The sequence below is a fragment of the Oncorhynchus mykiss genome, chromosome 23, assembly GCF_057628025.1.
Source record: "Oncorhynchus mykiss isolate SJ-2025 chromosome 23, ASM5762802v1, whole genome shotgun sequence".
NCBI classification, from domain to species: Eukaryota; Metazoa; Chordata; class Actinopteri; order Salmoniformes; family Salmonidae; genus Oncorhynchus; species Oncorhynchus mykiss.
The window spans coordinates 31,047,771-31,067,823 of NC_143044.1; the positions used below are offsets into that span (position 1 = coordinate 31,047,771).

General features: G+C 44.7%; 1 protein-coding gene across 2 annotated transcripts in view; it reads right to left on the reverse strand.

Annotated features, from left to right (window-relative positions):
• Positions 1–819: 819 nt before the first annotated feature.
• rab40b (RAB40B, member RAS oncogene family) overlaps positions 820–20,053 on the reverse strand; it is a 54,448-nt gene continuing 35,214 nt past the window's right edge. The window contains exons 2-6 of one of the 2 annotated variants that reach the window (XM_021581030.3): positions 19,468–19,528; positions 15,672–15,732; positions 3,199–3,276; positions 2,425–2,647; positions 820–2,268 (exon numbers count right to left, since the gene is read on the reverse strand). In XM_021581030.3, coding sequence (XP_021436705.2) covers positions 1,961–2,268; positions 2,425–2,647; positions 3,199–3,276; positions 15,672–15,732; positions 19,468–19,528 — 731 coding nt within the window. In that variant the 3' untranslated portion in view covers positions 820–1,960. Of the gene's footprint in view, positions 2,269–2,424; positions 2,648–3,198; positions 3,277–12,297; positions 14,503–15,671; positions 15,733–19,467; positions 19,529–20,053 lie in introns of those variants that run through there. The other variant, XR_016491066.1, reaches the window with a different exon arrangement.

Consider the following 20,053-nt stretch of genomic DNA (forward strand, 5'->3'; position numbering starts at 1 on the left):
CTTCCAGATCTGCCAGTCGACCAGACTCTTCCAGATCTGCCAGTCGACCAGACTCTTCCAGATCTGCCAGTCGACCAGACTCTTCCAGATCTGCCAGTCGACCAGACTCTTCCAGATCTGCCAGTCGACCAGACTCTTCCAGATCTGCCAGTCGACCAGACTCTTCCAGATCTGCCAGTCGACCAGACTCTTCCAGATCTGCCAGTCGACCAGACTCTTCCAGATCTGCCAGTCGACCAGACTCTTCCAGATCTGCCAGTCGACCAGACTCTTCCAGATCTGCCAGTCGACCAGACTCTTCCAGATCTGCCAGTCGACCAGACTCTTCCAGATCTGCCAGTCGACCAGACTCTTCCAGATCTGCCAGTCGACCAGACTCTGCCAGAACCGCCAGTCAGCCAGGATCTGCCAGAACCGCCAGCCAGCCAGGATCTGCCGGATCTAACTACCTGCCTGAGCTTCCTCTCAGTGCTGTGCTACCCATCAGTCCCGAGCTACTTCTGTCCCGAGCTGCCCCTCTGTCTCGAGCTGACCCTCTGTCCCGAGCTGTCATTAAGAAGGGTCACCTATCTAGGGACGCTAAGGAGGTGGACTAAAACTGTTATGGAGTGGGGTCCACGTCCAGCGCCAGAGCCGCCACCGCGGACAGATGCCCACCCACACCCTCCCCCATAGGTTTAAGTTGTGCGTCCGGAGTCCGCACCTTGGAGGGGGGGTACTGTCACGTTCTGACCATCGTTCGTGTGTGTTTTCCTTGTTTTAGTGTTGGTCAGGACGTGAACTGGGTGGGCATTCTATGTTGGATGTCTTGTTTGTCTATTTCTATGTCCGGCCTGATATGGTTCTCAATCAGAGGCAGGTGTTAGTCATTGTCTCTGATTGGGAACCATATTTAGGTAGCCTGGGTTTCACTGTGTGTTTGTGGGTGATTGTCCTTAGTGTTAGTTTGCACCAGTTTAGGCTGTTTCGGTTTTCATTACGTTTATTATTTTGCACTGTTTGTATTTGGATTCATGTTGTTATAGTCACAATAAACATGGATCGCAATCTACACGCCGCATTTTGGTCCGACTCTCCTTCACACCTAGAAGACCGTTACACAGTAACTGTAACAAAAAAAAAAACTTTTTCCATTGATGTGATATGTGGTTGTTTATCTACCTTAGTTGAATGCACTGAATGCTAAATTCACCTCTCGTTGAATACTCCCTCTAAGCTCATGTGGCTGGCTCTTGGTGAACCTAGACGAGCTGCACCCATAGACGTAGATAGAAGACTCTAGTGCCCAAAAGCTTGTTTTAGCATGGGCAGCGCCATTGAGGACTTTCAGTATTTGGAAGTATTCAACTAGGTGGGACTTCCTATAGGGCAGGTGGCTTAGCGGTTAGTGCATTGGTCCAGTAACTGAAAGGTTGCTAGTTCTAATCCATAAACCGACAACGTGAAAAATCTGTCAATGTGCCCTTGAGCAAAGCACATAAGCCTAATTGCTCCAGGGTTCTTGTTGATAACGGCAGACCCTGGCCATGACCCTACTATCTGTGGGTGTCTCGGGGAGCATTGGGATATGCAAAAAATAACATTTGTAATTCACATGTGTATTAATACACACTTGTAAGCACCTACCAAATTATTATAATGGGACAGAAATAATGACGCAATGTCTATCTAAGTCTATGGCTGCACCAGAGACGGAAGAGGAAGGAAGACATCTCACTCGCTCATATACAGTCAATGAACTAAGTAGACCAGACCCAGCTGCTAATACATTGGTGCCTATGGGAGAGCCACCCCTTAAGCAGACCGGAACTGTGACCATTTTTAAAAATGATAAACAGCCTCGGTGTTCATCTTCATTTATCCACCATCTTTGGCTGCACTAGTGATCAACAACAACTTCCTGTTCATGTGATAACAACCTTCTTCCCCAAGGACTTCCTCTTCCTGTTTCAACTGGTTGCTAGGAGATCTTGCAGCTCTTGCCAGTGCAGCTCTGTTCGGCCGCCGGGCTGAGCGGTGGAGGACGGAAGAGTTTTTTATTTTTCAGCAGCTGGCATCCGGTCCTCTTGGTGGCGATGTGGGTGGTGTTGGCAGCAGTGGTGGTGACGGAGTAGGACCGTCCGTGCATCATGCGGGCATTGAGGCCGTTGGCCATGGAGAAAGACTTGAGGTGGGACTTGAGAGCAAGGGGGAGAGGAAGCTTGTCAACAAGGTGGACAGGGGTGCAGGACACGATGGAACGACAGCACAGGTCCTGAAGACTCAAAACTAAGAGAGAGAGAGAAGGTGGTGGTGGGGGGTGAGAGAGACAGAATATTTAATATTTCACAAATATAAATATTACACCACGAGAGGGCACCATTGTGTAAAACAATGAGAGAGAGTAAGAACTAGCTGCTCTAGGCTCAGTTTACGCTGCCTCACCTTTGATAGGCCTCCAGAGTCTCTCCATGCCATGCCTCATTAAGACTATCCTGGCCAGCTCTGTGAAGGACTCTGTGATATTAAAGTTGCACAGCGGGCTGACCTCAAAGAAGGTGACCCCTAACCTCTCGGCGTACACCTGGGCCTGCTCTGTGGTCACCTGGCGTTTGTAGGCCAGGTGTAACCGGTTCCCCACCAGGATCTTAGGCACTCCCGGTGCATGCTGGGTAGACAGGAAGGGAAACAGAAAGTAGTGAGGTACAGATTCTGTTAGTACATAATAAGGGTGTGTATATGCGTATGTGTTACATTGTGCTCTTCCCTGTAATAAGTCAAATAATGGAGTGGTAATAGAAGGTCCCAAGGTGGCAAAAAGGATGTCAAGAATCAATCGTTGAGCATATTTTATTTTTAATTGAAGGTGAATAATATTATTCCCATAACATGGGCTATCTTGAAAGTCTAACTCTGTGTGGCTAGTTAATGAGTGTGTGAGTTGTTTTGGAGCAAAGGCCAGAGATGTGGGTTGGAGAAGGTTTAGTCATTATCACAAGCAGAAATTGAGCAACGTGTCTTACATCATAGAGCAATAGGAGCGATTCAGTGATGTAGACTGCAATTTACCATGTGGTGCCATCCCAAATGGCACCCTATTCCCTTTATAGTGCACTACTTTTGACCAGAGCCCTTTGGGGAATATGGAATAGGGTGCAATTTGGGACACATTTGAGATTTACTGTTTCTGAGAGAGAGTGAATGATCGATGTCTCTTACCTCATCTATCTCCTTAATCCATCTGTCAATACCATCAAACGACCATCGGTTGGTGATGTCATAGACCAAGATCACACCCTGAGAGATCAAATCAAAAATGTTATTCATCACATGCTTCATAAACAACAGGTGTAGACTAACAGTGAAATACTTACTTATTGGCCCTCCCCAAAAATACAGAGTAGAAAGAAAATAGAGAAATAATAGAATAGTAAAACACATAATAATAAAAATAACAATAGATACACAATGAGTAACAATAACTTGGCTATATTCAAGGGGTACCAGTACTGAGTCGATGTGCAGTGGTATGAGGTAATTGAGGAAGATATAACTAGGAATAAAGTGACAGATAATGAACAGTAGCAGCAGTGTATGTGAAGAGTCAAAGTTAGTGCAAAAAGGGTCAATGCAGGGTAGCTATTTGGTTAATTATTTGACTAACTATTTATCAGTCTTATGGCTTGGGGGTAGAAGCTGTTCAGGGTCCTGTTGGTTCCAGACTTGATACCTCGGTACCACTTGCCGGACCATGACAACATCTCCTCCCCGCTGATCCTCAACACTGGGGCCCCACAAGGTTGCGTTCTGAGCCCTCTCCTGTACTCCCTGTTCACCCACGACTGCGTGGCCACGCACGCCTCCAACTCAATCATCAAGTTTGCGGACGACACAACAGTGGTAGGCTTGATTACCAACAACGATGAGACGGCCTACAGGGAGGAGGTGAGGGCCCTCGGAGTGTGGTGTCAGGAAAACAACCTCACACTCAACGTCAACAAAACTAAGGAGATGATTGTGGACTTCAGGAAACAGCAGAGGGAACACCCCCCTATCCACATCGATGGAACAGTAGTGGAGAGGGTAGCAAGTTTTAAGTTCCTCGGCATACACATCACAGACAAACTGAATTGGTCCACTCACACAGACAGCATCGTGAAGAAGGCGCAGCAGCGCCTCTTCAACCTCAGGAGGCTGAAGAAATTCGGCTTGTCACCAAAAGCACTCACAAACTTCTACAGATGCACAATCGAGAGCATCCTGGCGGGCTGTATCACCGCCTGGTATGGCAACTGCACCGCCCTCAACCGTAAGGCTCTCCAGAGGGTAGTGAGGTCTGCACAACGCATCACCGGGGGCAAACTACCTGCCCTCCAGGACACCTACACCACCCGATGTCACAGGAAGGCCATAAAGATCATCAAGGACATCAACCACCCGAGCCACTGCCTGTTCACCCCGCTATCATCCAGAAGGCGAGGTCAGTACAGGTGCATCAAAGCTGGGACCGAGAGACTGAAAAACAGCTTCTATCTCAAGGCCATCAGACTGTTAAACAGCCACCACTAACACTGAGTGGCTGCTGCCAACACACTGACACTGACTCAACTCCAGCCACTTTAATAATGGGAATTGATGGGAAATGATGTAAATATATCACTAGCCACTTTAAACAATGCTACCTTATATAAATGTTACTTACCCTACATTATTCATCTCATATGCATACGTATATACTGTACTCTATATCATCGACGGTATCCTTATGTAATACATGTATCACTAGCCACTTTATACTATACTATGCCACTTTGTTTACATACTCATCTCAATTGTACATACTGTACCCGATACCATCTACTGTATCTTGCCTATGCTGCTCTGTACCATCACTCATTCATATATCCTTATGTACATATTCTTTATCCCCTTACACTGTGTACAAGACAGTAGTTTTGGAATTGTTAGTTAGATTACTTGTTATTACTGCATTGTCGGAACTAGAAGCACAAGCATTTCGCTACACTCGCATTAACATCTGCTAACCATGTGTATGTGACAAATAAAATTTGATTTGATTTGATTTGATGATACAGTGCCTTCAGAAAGTATTCACACCCCTTGACTTTTTCCACATTTTGTTGTGTTACAGCCTGAAATTAGAATGGATTACATTGAGAGTGTGTGTCACTGGCCTACACACAATACCCCATAATGTCAAAGTGGAATTTAACTTTTATAAATGCCGGCAAATTCATTAAAAATGAAACGCTGAGTCAATAAGTATTCAGCCCCTTTGTTATGGCAAACCTAATAAGTTCACAACTAAAAATGTGCTTAACAAGTCAAATAATAAGTTGCAATAATAGTGTTTAACATGATTTTTGAATGTCTACATCATCTCTGTACCCCACACATTCAATTATCTGTAAGGCCCCTCGGTCGAGCAGTGAATTTCAAACACAGATTCAACCAGAAAGACCAGGGAGGTTTTCCAATGCCTCGTAAAGAAGGGCACCTATTGGTAGATGCGTAAAAAAAAAAAAAAAAAACCAGACATTGACTATCCCATTAAGCATTGTGAAGTTATTAATTACACTTTTGATGGTGTTTCAATACACCCAGTCACTACAAAGATACAGGTGTCCTTCCTAACTCAGTTGCCGTAGAGGAAGGAAACTGCTCAGGGATTTCACCATGAAGCTTCTACACCTGCATTGCTTGCTGTTTGGGGTTTTAGGCTGGGTTTCTGTACAGCACTTTGAGATATCAGCTGATGTACAAAGGCCTATATAAATAAATTAGATTTTATTTGAAGCCAATGGTGACTTTAAAACAGTCACTGAGTTTAATGGCTGTGATAGGAGGAAGCTGAGGATGGATCAATAATATTATAGTTAACCCACAATACTAACCTAAATGACAGAGTAAAAATAAGGAAGCCTGTACAGAATAAACATATTCCAAAACACGCATCCTGTTTGCAAAAAGGCACTAAAGTAAAACTGCTAAAACATTGCTAAGAAATTAACTTTATGTCCTGAATACAGTGTTTGGGGGAAAATCCAACACAACACAACACAACACACTCTTCATATTTTCAACCATAGGCAAGGGAGTTTTTTTAGGATAAAAAGAAACGGAATAGAGCTAAGCACAAGCAAAATTCTAGAGGATAACTTGGTTCAGTCTGCTTTCCAACAGACACTGGGAGACAAATTCACCTTTCAGCAGGATGATAACCTAAAACACAAGGTCAAATATAAACTGGAGTTGCTTACCAAGACAACATTGAATATTCCTGAGTGGCCTAGTTACAGTTTTGACTTAAATCAGCTTGAAAATCTGTGGCAAAACTTGATAAAGGCTGAGCTGAAAGAATTAAAAATAATAATGGGCAAATATTGTATAATCCAGGTGTGCAAAGCTCTTAGAGATTTACCCAGAAAGACTCACAGCTGTAATCGCTGCCAAAGGTGATTCTAACATGTATTGACTCAGGGGGTTGAATAATACTTATCTAATCAAGATATTAGTGTTTTATTTTCAATCATTTTTGACAGAGTATTGTGTGTAGATTGTTGAAAAAAAAGACAATTAAATCCATTTCAATCCCACTTTGTAACACAACAAAATGTGGAAAAAGTCGAGGGGTGGGAAAACTGAGGAACTTGAAGCTCTCGGTCTGCTCTACTACAACTCCGTCGATGTGAATGTGGAGATGCTCGGTCCTCCATTTCCTGTAGTCCACGACCAGCTCCTTTGTCTTGCTGACTTTGAGGGAGAGGTTGTTGTCCTGGCACCACACTGCCAGGCCTCTGATCTCCTCCCTATAGGCTGTCTCCTCGTCGTCGGTGATCAGGCCTACCATTGTCATGTCTTTGGTAAACTTAATGATGGTGTTGGCGTCTTGTGCAGCCACAGAGTCGTGGGTGAACAGGGAGTACAGGAGGGGACTAAGTACACACCCGAGGGGCCCCGGTGTTGAGTATCAGCGTGGCAGATGTGTTGCTACCTACCCGTACCACCTGGAGGCGTACCACCTGGAGGCGTACCACCTGGAGGCGTACCACCTGGAGGCGTACCACCTGGAGGCGTACCACCTGGAAGTCCAAGATCCAGTTGCGAGAGGTATTTTGTCCCAGGGTCCTTAGCTTGGTGATGAGCTTGGAGGACATTATGGTGTTGAACGCTGAGCTGTAGTCAATGAACAGCATTTTCACGTAGGTGTTCCTTTTATCCAAGTGAGAAAAGGCAGTGTTGAGTGCAATAAAGATTGTGTCATCTGTGTATCTGTTGGGACAGTATGCGAATTGGAGTGGGTCCAGGATGTCTGGGATGACGGTGTTGATGTGAGCCATGACCAGCCTTTCAAAGCATTTCATGGCTACAGATGTGAGTGCTATGGGGTCAGAGTCATTTAGACAGGTTACCTTGGCGTTCTTGGGCACAGAGACTAAGGTGGTCTGCGTGTAGGTATTACAAATTGGGTCAGGTAGAGGTTGAAAATGTCAGTGAAGACGATTGCCAGCCGGTCAGTGCATTCTCTGAGTACGCGTCCTGGTAATCCGTCTGGCCCTGCGGCCTTGTGAATGTTAACCTGTTTAAAGGTCTTACTCACGTCGGCTACAAAGAATGTGATTACACAGACGTTCGGAACAGCTAGTGTTCTTACACATGGTTCAGTGTTGCTTGCCTTGTAGTAGGATTCGATCTTAGTCTTGACGCTTTGCTTGTTTTGTTGGAGGGCATAGCATGATTTCTTATAAGCGTCCGGGTTGGTGTTCCGCTCCTTGAAAGTGGCAGCTCTAGTCTTTAAGCTCAGTGCGGATGTTGCATGGCTTCCAGTTGGGATATGTACGTTTTTTTTACTACACCGTATTCCAAAGATTAGCCAGGAGCTGGATTTGTCATAAGCATAATAGGGAAAACTTTACCACAGATGGAAACCAGTATTTTTGACTTCTGCATTTTTGTTATCTCCAAAGTTTTGGCATCTTCCATAAGAGATGTATTTTTCTACATTGTGTAATGGACATGATGCAACCTTTGGTAGGTAGGCTGGTGGCAGGCTTTGGCTGCAGTACAGCAAAGCCAAGTCAACCCGTGCTCATCGTTCTCACAAGGGAAGTGAAATGATAAGCTACAATGACTCATGTCGCAAATGACATGTAACAACACCCTGAGCGCTACGGACACGAAACAACAATACAAAAGTAACAACAGAACAACAAAATAAATAAACAAGTTCCTTAAATTTTATTTTGAGGGGTGCCTGTTCATTATAGGATAGACACTTGTGGTTTAGCACCAACCAAAGCAGTGAAGCAAGACTTTAGTGGTCAAAATCATTCTTCTTGGGACGACGGGGGTAGCAGGGTTACAAAATGCAATCATATCCCGCAAGTATACTATTCATACTGGACAAAAATATAAACGCAACATGCAGCAATTTACGATTTTACTGAACTATAGTTCATAGGAGGAAATCAGTCAATTGAGATAAATACACTGCTCAAAAAAATTAAGGGAACACTTAAACAACACAATGTAACTCCAAGTCAATCACACTTCTGTGAAATCAAACTGTCTACTTAGGAAGCAACACTGATTGACAATAAATGTCACATGCTGTTGTGCAAATGGAATAGACAACAGGTGGAAATTATAGGCAATTAGCAAGACACCCCCAATAAAGGAGTGGTTCTGCAGGTGGTGACCAGACCACTTCTCAGTTCCTATACTTCCTGGCTGATGTTTTGGTCACTTTTGAATGCTGGCGGTGCTTTCACTCTAGTGGTAGCATGAGACAGAGTCTACAACCCACACAAGTGGCTTGGGTAGTGCAGCTCATCCAGGATGGCACATCACTGCGAGCTGTGGCAAGAAGGTTTGCTGTGTCTATCAGCGTAGTGTCCAGAGCATGGAGGCGCTACCAGGAGACAGGCCAGTACATCAGGAGACGTGGAGGAGGCCGTAGGAGGGCAACAGCCCAGCAGCAGGACCGCTACCTCCGCCTTTGTGCAAGGAGGAGCAGGAGGAGCACTGCCAGAGCCCTGCAAAATGACCTCCAGCAGGCCACAAATGTGCATGTGTCTGCTCAAATGGTCAGAAACAGACTCCTTGAGGATGGTATGAGGGCCCGACGTTCACAGGTGGGGGTTGTGCTTACAGCCCAACACCGTGCAGGGTGTTTGGCATTTGCCAGAGAACACCAAGATTGGCAAATTCGCCATTGGCGCCCTGTGCTCTTCACAGATGAAAGCAGGTTCACACTGAGCACATGTGACAGACGTGACAGTCTGGAGACGCCGTGGAGAACGTTCTGCTGCCTGCAACATCCTCCAGCATGACCGGTTTGGCAGTGGGTCAGTCATGGTGTGGGGTGGCATTTCTTTGGGGGGCCGCACAGCCCTCCATGTGCTCGCCAGAAGTAGCCTGACTGCCATTAGGTACCGAGATGAGATCCTCAGACCCCTTGTGAGACCATCTGCTGGTGCGGTTGGCCCTGGGTTCCTCCTAATGAAAGACAATGCTAGACCTTATGTGGCTGGAGTGTGTCAGCAGTTCCTGCAAGAGGAAGGCATTGATGCTATGGACTGGCCCGCCCATTCCCCAGACCTGAATCCAATTGAGCACATCTGGGACATCATGTCTCGCTCCATCCACCAATGCCACGTTGCACCACAGACTGTCCAGGAGTTGGTGGATGCTTTAGTCCAGGTCTGGGAGGAGATCCCTCAGGAGACCATCCTCCACCTCAACCAGGCGTTGTAGGGAGGTCATACAGGCACGTGGAGGCCACACACACTACTGAGCCTAATTTTGACTTGTTTTAAGGACATTACATCAAAGTTGGATCAGCCTGTAGTGTGGTTTTCCACTTTCATTTTGAGTGTGACTCCAAATCCAGACCTCCATGGGTTGATAAATTTGATTTCCATTGATAATTTTTTGTGTGATTTTGTTGTCAGCACATTCAACTATGTAAAGAAAAAAGTATTTAATAAGAATATTTCATTAATTCAGATCTAGGATGTGTTATTTTAGTGTTCCCTTTATTTTTTGAGCAAGTAAGGCTACAAGTAAGCCTTACTTGTAAGTAAGCAAGTAAGGCTACAAGGTACATTAGGCTCTAATCTATGGATTTCCCATGACTGGGCAGTGGCGCAGCCAATGGTGGCATAGCCCACCCACTTGGGAGCAAGGCCCACCCACTGGGAGCCTGGCCCAGAAAATCTGATTGAGTTTTTCCCCACAAAAAGGCTTTATTACAGACATAAATTGCTTTGCAGGTGTTTCTGATTGTTAACAATGCCATGCTGGTGGGTGGTAACAATTAAATAAAACCCAGCTCTGAAAATGAACGTAGACTGAAAAGTATTAGCATGTCATATCATATGGGAAACGCACGGCATTGCCACAGAAAAAAATGTCCCAATTTTAGATTTCCCACAAATATATAATACTTTGCCTAAAAGTATGACTTATTGACTTGAATTGTGCAACATCATTGGTAAGCTCTGGGCATCATCTTTCAGTTGAAAAAAAGTGGGCCTTTAAACACAAACACACACTCTCTAAGTGGAGATGCACAGTAAAATATGTGATATTGTGTACAGTAGGCTACTGTACAGGAGACCAGAGACAATGAAGCAGACTGTTCAGTTAATTGGGTACAGTGTAAACTATAGAAAGTCTCATGGGAATAGCACATTCCTGTATAAATACAATTAGCTGGAGTAGTCTGTCCAACTGCCAACTACTATTAAGTTTTACTGTCACTGGTGGCGCCAGTTGCTAACACTGAGGATTCAAGCTAACTCTCCATCAGTTTGCATTCCATAGAACTGTTACATGTTTACCAGACCGTGCATGTGTCCGCATACGTCATTGCCCGTAAGTTGATTTTGTCCACCCAGACCAGACACCCAAGTTGATTTTGTCCACCCAGACCAGACACCCAAGTTGATTTTGTCCACCCAGACCAGACACCCAAGTTGATTTTGTCCACCCAGACCAGACACCCAAGTTGATTTTGTCCACCCAGACCAGACACCCAAGTTGAAATATCAAAACAATCTCTGAACCAATTATATTAATTTGGAGACAGGTTGAAAAGCATTAAACATTTATGGCAATTTAGCTAGCTAGCTTGTTGTTGCTAGCTAATTTGTCCTGGGATATAAACATTGGGTTGTTATTTTACCTGAAATGTACAAGGTCATCTACTCCGACAATTAATCCACAGATAAAACGGTCAACATAGTTTGTTTCTAGTAATCTCTCCTCTTTCAGGCTTTTTCTTCTTCTTTGGACTTTATATGGCGGTTGGCAACCAACTTTAAGGTGCATTATCACCACCAACTGGACTGGAGTGTGGACCTCAGTTCATCTTTCAATCAACCACGTAGGTATATGCTCATAAAAACCAATGAGGAGATGTTTTATCCTGACCTGACTCCACACATACACACACACACACACACACACACACACACACACACACACACACACACACACACACACACACACACACACACACACACACACACACACACACACACACACACACACACACACAGTTGAACTGGACAGTGTTCAAGAAGCACAGCCTGCTGCCTCGCTATGGTGGTGGTGTCATTGTCACAATGGTCACACCCAGTCTGCGCTCAGTAATGTGCCGATGAGTAACAATCATAAAAATAAGAACTTTATTCACCAAGTCATTTTTATTCATTGCCTAGTAGGAGAGAATTCTCAGTAGCTGATCAGCTGTGGTTTGGGATTCGGTAAAGCAAGTAGGGTTGAGTAGCACCCTATCAGGGATAAATCAAATCAAATCATAGTTTATTTGTCACGTGCGCCGAATACAACAAGTGTAGACCTTACAGTGAAATGCTTACTTACAGGCTCTAACCAATAGTACAAAAAAAGGTATGTGTGTGTGTGTGTGTGTGTGTGTGTGTAAAGAAATAAAACAACAGTAAAACGACATTTGAAAATAACCGTAGCAAGGCTACATACAGACGCCGGTTAGTCAGGCTTATTTAGTATGTACATGTAGGTATGGTTAAAGTGACTATGCATATAAGCAGCAGTGTAAAAAGCAGGGTTGGCAGGTGGTGGGACAGAATGCAGATAGCCCAGTTAGCCAATGTGCGGGAGCATTGGTTGGTCGGGACAATTGAGATAGTATGTACATGAATGTATAGTTAAAGTGACTATGCATATAAGATAAACAGAGAGTAGCAGCAGCGTAAAAGAGGGGATGGGGGTGGCACACAATGCAAATAGTCTGGGTAACCATTTAGTTACCTGTTCAGGAGTCTAATGGCTTGGAGGTAAAAACTGTTGAGACTTGGCACTCCTGTACCGCTTGCTATGTGGTAGTAGAGAGAACAGTCTATGACTGGGGTGGCTGGGGTCTTTGACAATTTTTAGTGCCTTCCTCTGACACCGCCTGGTTTAGAGGTCCTGAATGGCAGGCAGCTTTGCCCCAGTGATGTACTGGGCCATACGCACTACCCTCTGAAGTGCCTTGCGGTCGGAGGCCGAGCAATTGCCGTACCAGGCAGTGATGCAACCGGTCAGGATGCTCTCAATGTTGCAGCTGCAGAACCTTCTGAGGACCCATGCCAAATCTTTTTAGTTTCCAGAGGGGGAATAGGCTTTGTCGTGCCCTCTTCACGACTGTCTTGGTGTGTTTGGACCATTCTAGTTTGTTGTTGATGTGGACACCAAGGAACTTGAAGCTCTCAACCTGCTCCACTACAGCCCCGTCGATGAGAATGGGGGCGTGCTCGGTCCTCCTTTTCCTGTAGGCCACAATCATCTCATTAGTCTTGGTTACATTGAGGGATAGGTTGTTATTCTGGCACCACTCGACCAGGTCTCTGACCTCCTCCCTATAGGCTGTCTCGTCATTGTCGGTGATCAGGCCTACCACTGTTGTGTCCTCTGCAAACTTAATGATGGTGTTGGAGTCGTGCCTGGCCATGCAGTCGTGGTTGAACAGGGAGTACAGGAGGGGACTGAGCACGTACTCCTGGGGAGCTCCAGTGTTGAGGATCAGTGTGGCAGATGTGTTGCTACCTACCCTCACCACGTGGGGGCGGCCCATCAGGAAGTCCAGGATCCAGTTGCAGAGTGATGTGTTTAGTCCCAGGTTCCTTAGCTTAGTGATGAGCTTTGAGGGTACTATGGTGTTGAACGCTGAGCTGTAGTCAATGAATAGCATTCTCACATAGGTGTTCCTTTTGTCCAGGTGTGAAAGGGCAGTGTGGAGTGCAATAGAGATTGCATCATCTGTGGATCTGTTTGGGCGGTATGCATATTGGAGTGGGTCTAGGGTTTCTGGGATAATGGTGTTGATGTGAGCCATGACCAGCCTTTCAAAGCACTTCATGGCTACGGACCTGAGTGCTACGGGTCTGTAGTCATTTAGGCAGGTTGCCTTCGTATTCTTGGGCACAGGGACTATGGTGGTCTGCTTGAAACATGTTGGTATTACAGCCTCAATCAGGGACATGTCGAAAATGTCAGTGAAGACACCTGCCAGTTGGTCAGCACATGCCCGGAGCACACGTCTTGGTAATCCGTCTGGCCCCGCAGCCTTCTGTATGTTGACCCGTTTAAAGGTCTTACTCACGTCGGCTACGGAGAGCGTGATCACACAGTCGTCCGGAACAGCTGATGCTCTCATGCATGCCTCAGGGTTGCTTGCCTCGAAGCGAGCATAGAAGCGATTTAGCTCGTCTGCTAGTGTCGTGTCACTGGGCAGCTCGCGGCTGTGCTTCCCTTTGTAGTCTGTAATAGTTTGCAAGCCCTGCCACATCCGACGAGCGTCGGAGCGGGTGTAGTATGATTCAATCTTAGCCCTGTATCTACGCTTTGCCTGTTTGATGGTTCGTCACAGGGCATAGCGGGATTTCTTGTAAGCTTCCGGGTTAGAGTCACGCACCTTGAAAGCAGCAGCTCTACCCTTTAGCTCAGTGCGAATGTTGCCTGTAATCCATGGCTTCTGGTTGGGGTATGTACGTACAGTCACTGTGTGGGACGACGTCCTTGATGCACTTATTGATAAAGCCAGTGACTGATGTGGTGTATTCCTCAATGTCATCGGAAGAATCCCGGAACATGTTCCAGTCTGTGATAGCAAAACAGTCCTGTAGTTTAGCATCTGCTTCATTTGTACGCGTCTCTGTGTGTGGAGTACACGTGATCTAGAATTTTTTCCCCTCTGGTTGCACATTTAACATGTTGATATAGATTTGGTAGAACTGATTTAAGTTTCCCTGCATTAAAGTCTCTGGCCACTAGGAGCACCACCTCTGGGTGAGTGGTTTCCTGTTTGCTTATTTCTTTATACAGCTGACTGATTGCGGTCTTAGTGCCAGCATCTGTCTGTGGTGGTAAATAAAAGTATAGCTGAGAACTCTCTAGGCAAGTAGTGTGGCCTGCAATTTATCACAATATACTCTACTTCAGACGAGCAAAATCTAGACACTTCCTTAGACATCGTGCACCAGCTGTTGTTTACAAATATGCACAGACCGTCCCCCCTCGTCTTACCAGAGTGTGCTGTTCTATCCTGCCGGTGCAGCGTATATCCCGCTAGCTGAATATCCATGTCGTCATTCAGCCACGATTCTGTGAAACATAGCATATTACAGTTTTTGATGTCCCGTTGGTAGGATATTTGTGATCGTACCTCGTCTAATTCATTGTCCAATGATTGCACGTTGGCGAGTAATATTGACGGTAACGGCATCTTTCCTACTCGCCTTCTGCGGGTCCTGATGAGGCATCCGGCTCTTTGTCCTCTGTACCTGCGTCGCTTCCTCTTGCGAATAACTGGGATGTCGGCCCTGCAGGGTGTTTGGAGAATATCATGTGAGTCTTGCTTGTTGTTGAAAAAATCTTTGTCTAATCCGAGGTGAGTGATCGCTGTCCTGAAATCCAGAAGCTCTTTTCTGCCATAAGATACGGTTGCAGGAACATTATGTACAAAATAATTTACAAATATAGCGAAAAAAACACATAATAGCACAATTGGTTGGGCACCCGTAAAACTGCTGCCATTTCTTCCGGCGCCATTGTGGTTGAACTAAATAGATTTCCTACATACTGGATCCACTAACATTGATGTACCATTAAAGTTTTTATTTTGAACAGTGCACAAGCCAATCCACTGTCCCTGTTTAGATAGGTGCACCCCCATCCACCCATACTGTACTGTTTCCACAGGAAAGGGTGCTGGGGTCAGTAGTGATGGTGCTGATATACAGATGGATGTGAAAACATGTACTTGCACGCACCCATTCTATAATATTAGCACAGCCAGTAAGACTTGTGCATGTGGAGGTCGACAGCATAGTATTTACAGGTTGTGTGTGCTGATTCTAAAACATTCTCAAATGGGCTACTGTGTTCTTTATGTTGAAATGCTCAAGGCTATTCCTTTCCTCAGAGATGAAATCTGTTTTTTTTGGGGTGAGGTTTCCACAGAACCATGTAAGGTGTTATACATTAGGGTTTACTATAGAGTGTGCAGCAGCAGCCAAGAGAAACATTCCCCTGCTGTAAACATGTTATTTGTTTTGGAATTGTGAAACAATAATGTGTAACCCATTATCAAACAGTGTACTGAAGAAAGAATCTAACTCAATCACACACACAAACACACATACCTGCGCTCCTCTGGAGTAAGAGCGGAAGATGGTGCAGAATCGCCCCTGGCCAGAGGTGTCCCTGAAACAACACACAGAGGTCAGGGGTTAAGAATGTCAACCATATGTCAATCAAAACACACAGTATTCCAACAACATTCCACCCCTATTATAATGACTTTATAAAGGCAAGGCATCTATTGCTATCATTTGTCAGACAATCACCAATGATCTATGTTTAGCAACACTGATAACTTCTCAAATGTATAGTATATTTGGCTGTGAAATTCAGACAATTCATACATCCCTTACAAAGAGGGGATTAACTACATATATTCAAAAACCTACTGTGGTGTAATAAACACCAAAACACTAAGATTAAGCCTGCATTTAAGAGAATGCAATTGGGTAAGGTAGTGAGAGTACAGAGCTAAAACAATAACATGTTTCCAGATTGCATTCTCCAGACCTCGATGGCACAGCAGTGTTTGGGTTCGCGCACACACACACACACACACGCACGCATGCACGCCCGCCCGCCCGCCGCCCGCCCGCCCACACAGTCTCGATGAGAGTCATGCACATATAAAACATTGAACACTTGTTTCTTGATATAATTTCATATACTGACACCCCATACCATATTTCACACACTAGCCTACTATGAAGGGAGAAGCTTGAGTATAGAAATGTCAATATATTAATAACAGAATAACCCCACGTCGTTTAGATACTCATACTCTCCTTTCTTCTCACAAGCTGCAGATTTGCAATCATCTTATTGTGTGTATCCGTAGGCCTACTCCACCTGCAGATTGGATATCCTTGCCAAGTTCACAATTTTCACAACTGGCCAATTCTGCACGCTAATGCTTGTTATCTCTTTGTTAATATGTTAGCCACTCTATAATTGACCAATGTTCCACCATGCCACGCTAGCATTTTACCAATGTTCCCCTTCCCCCAATGCCACACTTGCTAGCTGTGATTAGCATGTAGCCATGGTGAGGAGGATAGAGAGCATTACTAACAGCCCTCCAGTTAAAGTAATAACGTGTCTCATCCTTTTAGACATCAAACGAAGTTTCCGGATGAATCATTTAATATTGACTTGACTAAAAGCAAAACCCTCTAAAAATAAAAGTAGCACTCTCATGGTAAGGGTTAGGAGTAAAGAAGAGGAGGGCAAAGGACACACGATGGGAACCACGGAGTGTGTGTGTGATGTGGGTTAGTGTGCATCTGTGCATATGTGTGTACAGTGCCTTCAGAAACAATTCCCACCTCCTGACTTATTCCACATTTTGTTGTGTTACAGCCTGAATGGATTACAAAAATATACATTTCACCCATCTACACACAATACCCCATAATAACAAAGTAAAAACGTGTTTATAGATATTTCGGCAAATCTATTGAAAATGAAATACAGAAATATCTCATTTACATTAGGATTCACACCCCTTAGTCAATACATGTCAGATCACCTTTGGCAGAGATTGCAGCTGTGAGTCTTTCTGGGTAAAAGTCTCTAAGAGCTTTGAGCACCTCGATTGTGCAACATTTGACCATTAACATTTTTTTATTCTTCAAGCTCTGTCAAGTTGATTGTTGATCATTGCTAGACAACCATTTTCAAGTCTTGCCATAGATTTTCAAGCAGATTTAAGTCAAAACTGTAACTCAGGGCCTCCCGGGTGGTGCAGTGGTTAAGGGCGCTGTACTGCAGCGCCAGCTGTACCACCAGAGACTCTGGGTTCTCGCCCAGGCTCTGTCCGTGAGGCGACGCACAATTGGCCTAGCGTCGTCCGGGTTAGGGAGGGGTTGGCCGGTAGGGATATCCTTGTCTCATCGTGCACCAGCGACTCCTGTGGCGGGCGCAGTGCGCACTAACCAAGGTTGCCAGGTGCACTGTGTTTCCTCCGACACATTGGTACGGCTGGCTTCCGGGTTGGATGCTTGGTTGAGTTGTGTATCGGAGGACGCATGACTTTCAACCTTCGTCTCTCCCGAGCCCGTACGGGAGTTGTAGCAACGAGACAAGATAGTAGCTACTAAACAATTGGATACCATGAAATAGGGGACAAAAACGGGGTAAAATTCAACAACAAAAAAAACAACAACAAAAAATGTCACTCAGAACAGTCACTGTCTACTTGGTAAGCAACTCCAGTATAGATTTGGCCTTGTGTTTTAAGTTATTGTCCTGCTGAGAGGTGAATTAATCTCCCAGTGTGGTGGAAAGCAGACTGAACCATAGGATTTTGTCTGTGCTTAGCTTGATTCCGTTTCTTTTTTATCCTGAAAACCTCCCCAGTCCTTATCAATTATAAGCATACCCATGACATGATGCAGCCACCACTATGCTTGGAAATATGGATGTGTTGTATTGGATTTTCCCCAAACATAACACTTTGTATTCAGGACAAAAAGTTAGTTGCTTTGCCACATTTTTTTGCAGTATTACTTTAGTGCCTTGTTTCAAACAAGATGCATGTTTTGGAATATTTTTTATTCTGTACAGGGTTCCTTCTTTTCCCTCTGTCAGTTAGGTTAGTATTGTGGAGTAACTACAATGTTGTTGATCCATCCTCAGTTCTCTCTTAGCACAGCCATTAAATTCTGTAACTGTTTTATAGTCATCATTGGCCTCATGGTGAAATCCCTGAGCGGTTTCCTTCCTCTCCAGCAACTGAGTTAGGAAGGACGCCTGGTATCTTTGTAGTGACTGGGTGCATTGATACACACTTCACCAAGCTCAAAGCGATATTCAATGTCTGCTTTTTCTTTTTACCCATCTACCAATAGGTGCCCTTCTTTGTGAGGTATTGGAAAAACTCCCTGGTCTTTATGGCTAAATCTGTGTTTGAAATGCACTGCTCAACTCTGGCACCTTACAGATAATTGTGTGGGTGGGGTACAGAGATGAGGTAGTCATTCAAAAAATCATGTTAAACACTATTATTACACACAGAGTGATGAGTCCATGCAACTTATTATATGACTTTATGCAAATTTTTACTCCTGAACTTATTTAAGTTTGACATAACAAAGGGGTTTTGACTTAAGGCATTTCAGCTTTTTATGTTTAATCAATTTCAAAACATTTCTTAAAACATAATTCCACTTTGGCATTATGGGGTATTGTGTTTAGGCCAGTGACGATAAAAGCTCAGAATTTAACCCATTTTAAATTCCGTCTGTAACAAAATGTAACAAAAAAACAAAAAAAATCAAAGGGTGCGAATACTTTCTGAAGGCACTGTGTGTGTGTGTGTGTGTGTGTGTGTGTGTGTGTGTGTGTGTGTGTGTGTGTGTGTGTGTGTGTGTGTGTGTGTGTGTGTGTGTGTGTGTGTGTGTGTCTGTCTGTCTTTCCCTCATCCCTATTCTGCTGCTTTGACAAATCTGGCTACAATTCCTCTTAGTGTAATCAGACTCACATGTTTCTTATTGAGCCTATGTACAGAGCTCTCTCCCCCATTGCTCTTCTCCTTACAACAACTCTCAGGAATGTCTCTCTCTCTCTCGCTGACAATACTCTATTCTTCTCCTAATCTGATCAACATGATACAGTCAAATTGCACTTTATCACCTACAGTATATAGAGCCATATGGGACCTGGTCGAAAGTAGTGCACTACATAGGAAACAGGGTGCCATTTGGGACAGGAACTAGGAGGCCATAGAGTCCCATTTACAGTTTCAATATGTTCCAATAACCCTGATGTGGAATTGGGATTAGTTTAGCATGGCAACGGCCGGGTGGGTGTGTTTGTGCATGCGTGCGAGTGTGTGTTGTGTACAGTGACTTCACTCACCAGAGCTGCAGCTTGACTCTTCTTCCGTCTAGGAGTATCGTTGTCGTCTTGTAGTCGATTCCTGCCAACAACACGAAACAAGAGAAACAGATGCTAATAACATCTCTGTTAGCCTACTCTGGATGTATCTAGGTCCTGACAGTATGTCTGAGCTGTCATGATTATTCTACATGACAGACAGAGAGGGGGAGAGAGCGAGAGAGGGGGGAGAGAGATGAATAAGAGGGTATTAATAAGGCTGTGTATGTTTCAGGAGGTAACATGTGGAAGAAGCAGGATGGAGATTAAACTGGGTAAATTAACATGTCTGCAGCCATATGGGACCTGGCCAAAAATAGTGCACTAAATAGGGAATAGGGTGCCATTTGGGAAGTAGACCATGTGAGAGGGAGGTGGGTAGATGTGTAAAGTAAGCACTGAGGCAATGCTGTAATCTCTGTCCAGCACATACACAAACTGTCATCTCTATCCAGCACATACACACGCTGTAATCTCCATCCAGCACATACACATGCTGTAATCTCTATCCAGCACATACACAAACTGTAATCTCTATCCAGCACATACACACACTGTAATCTCTATC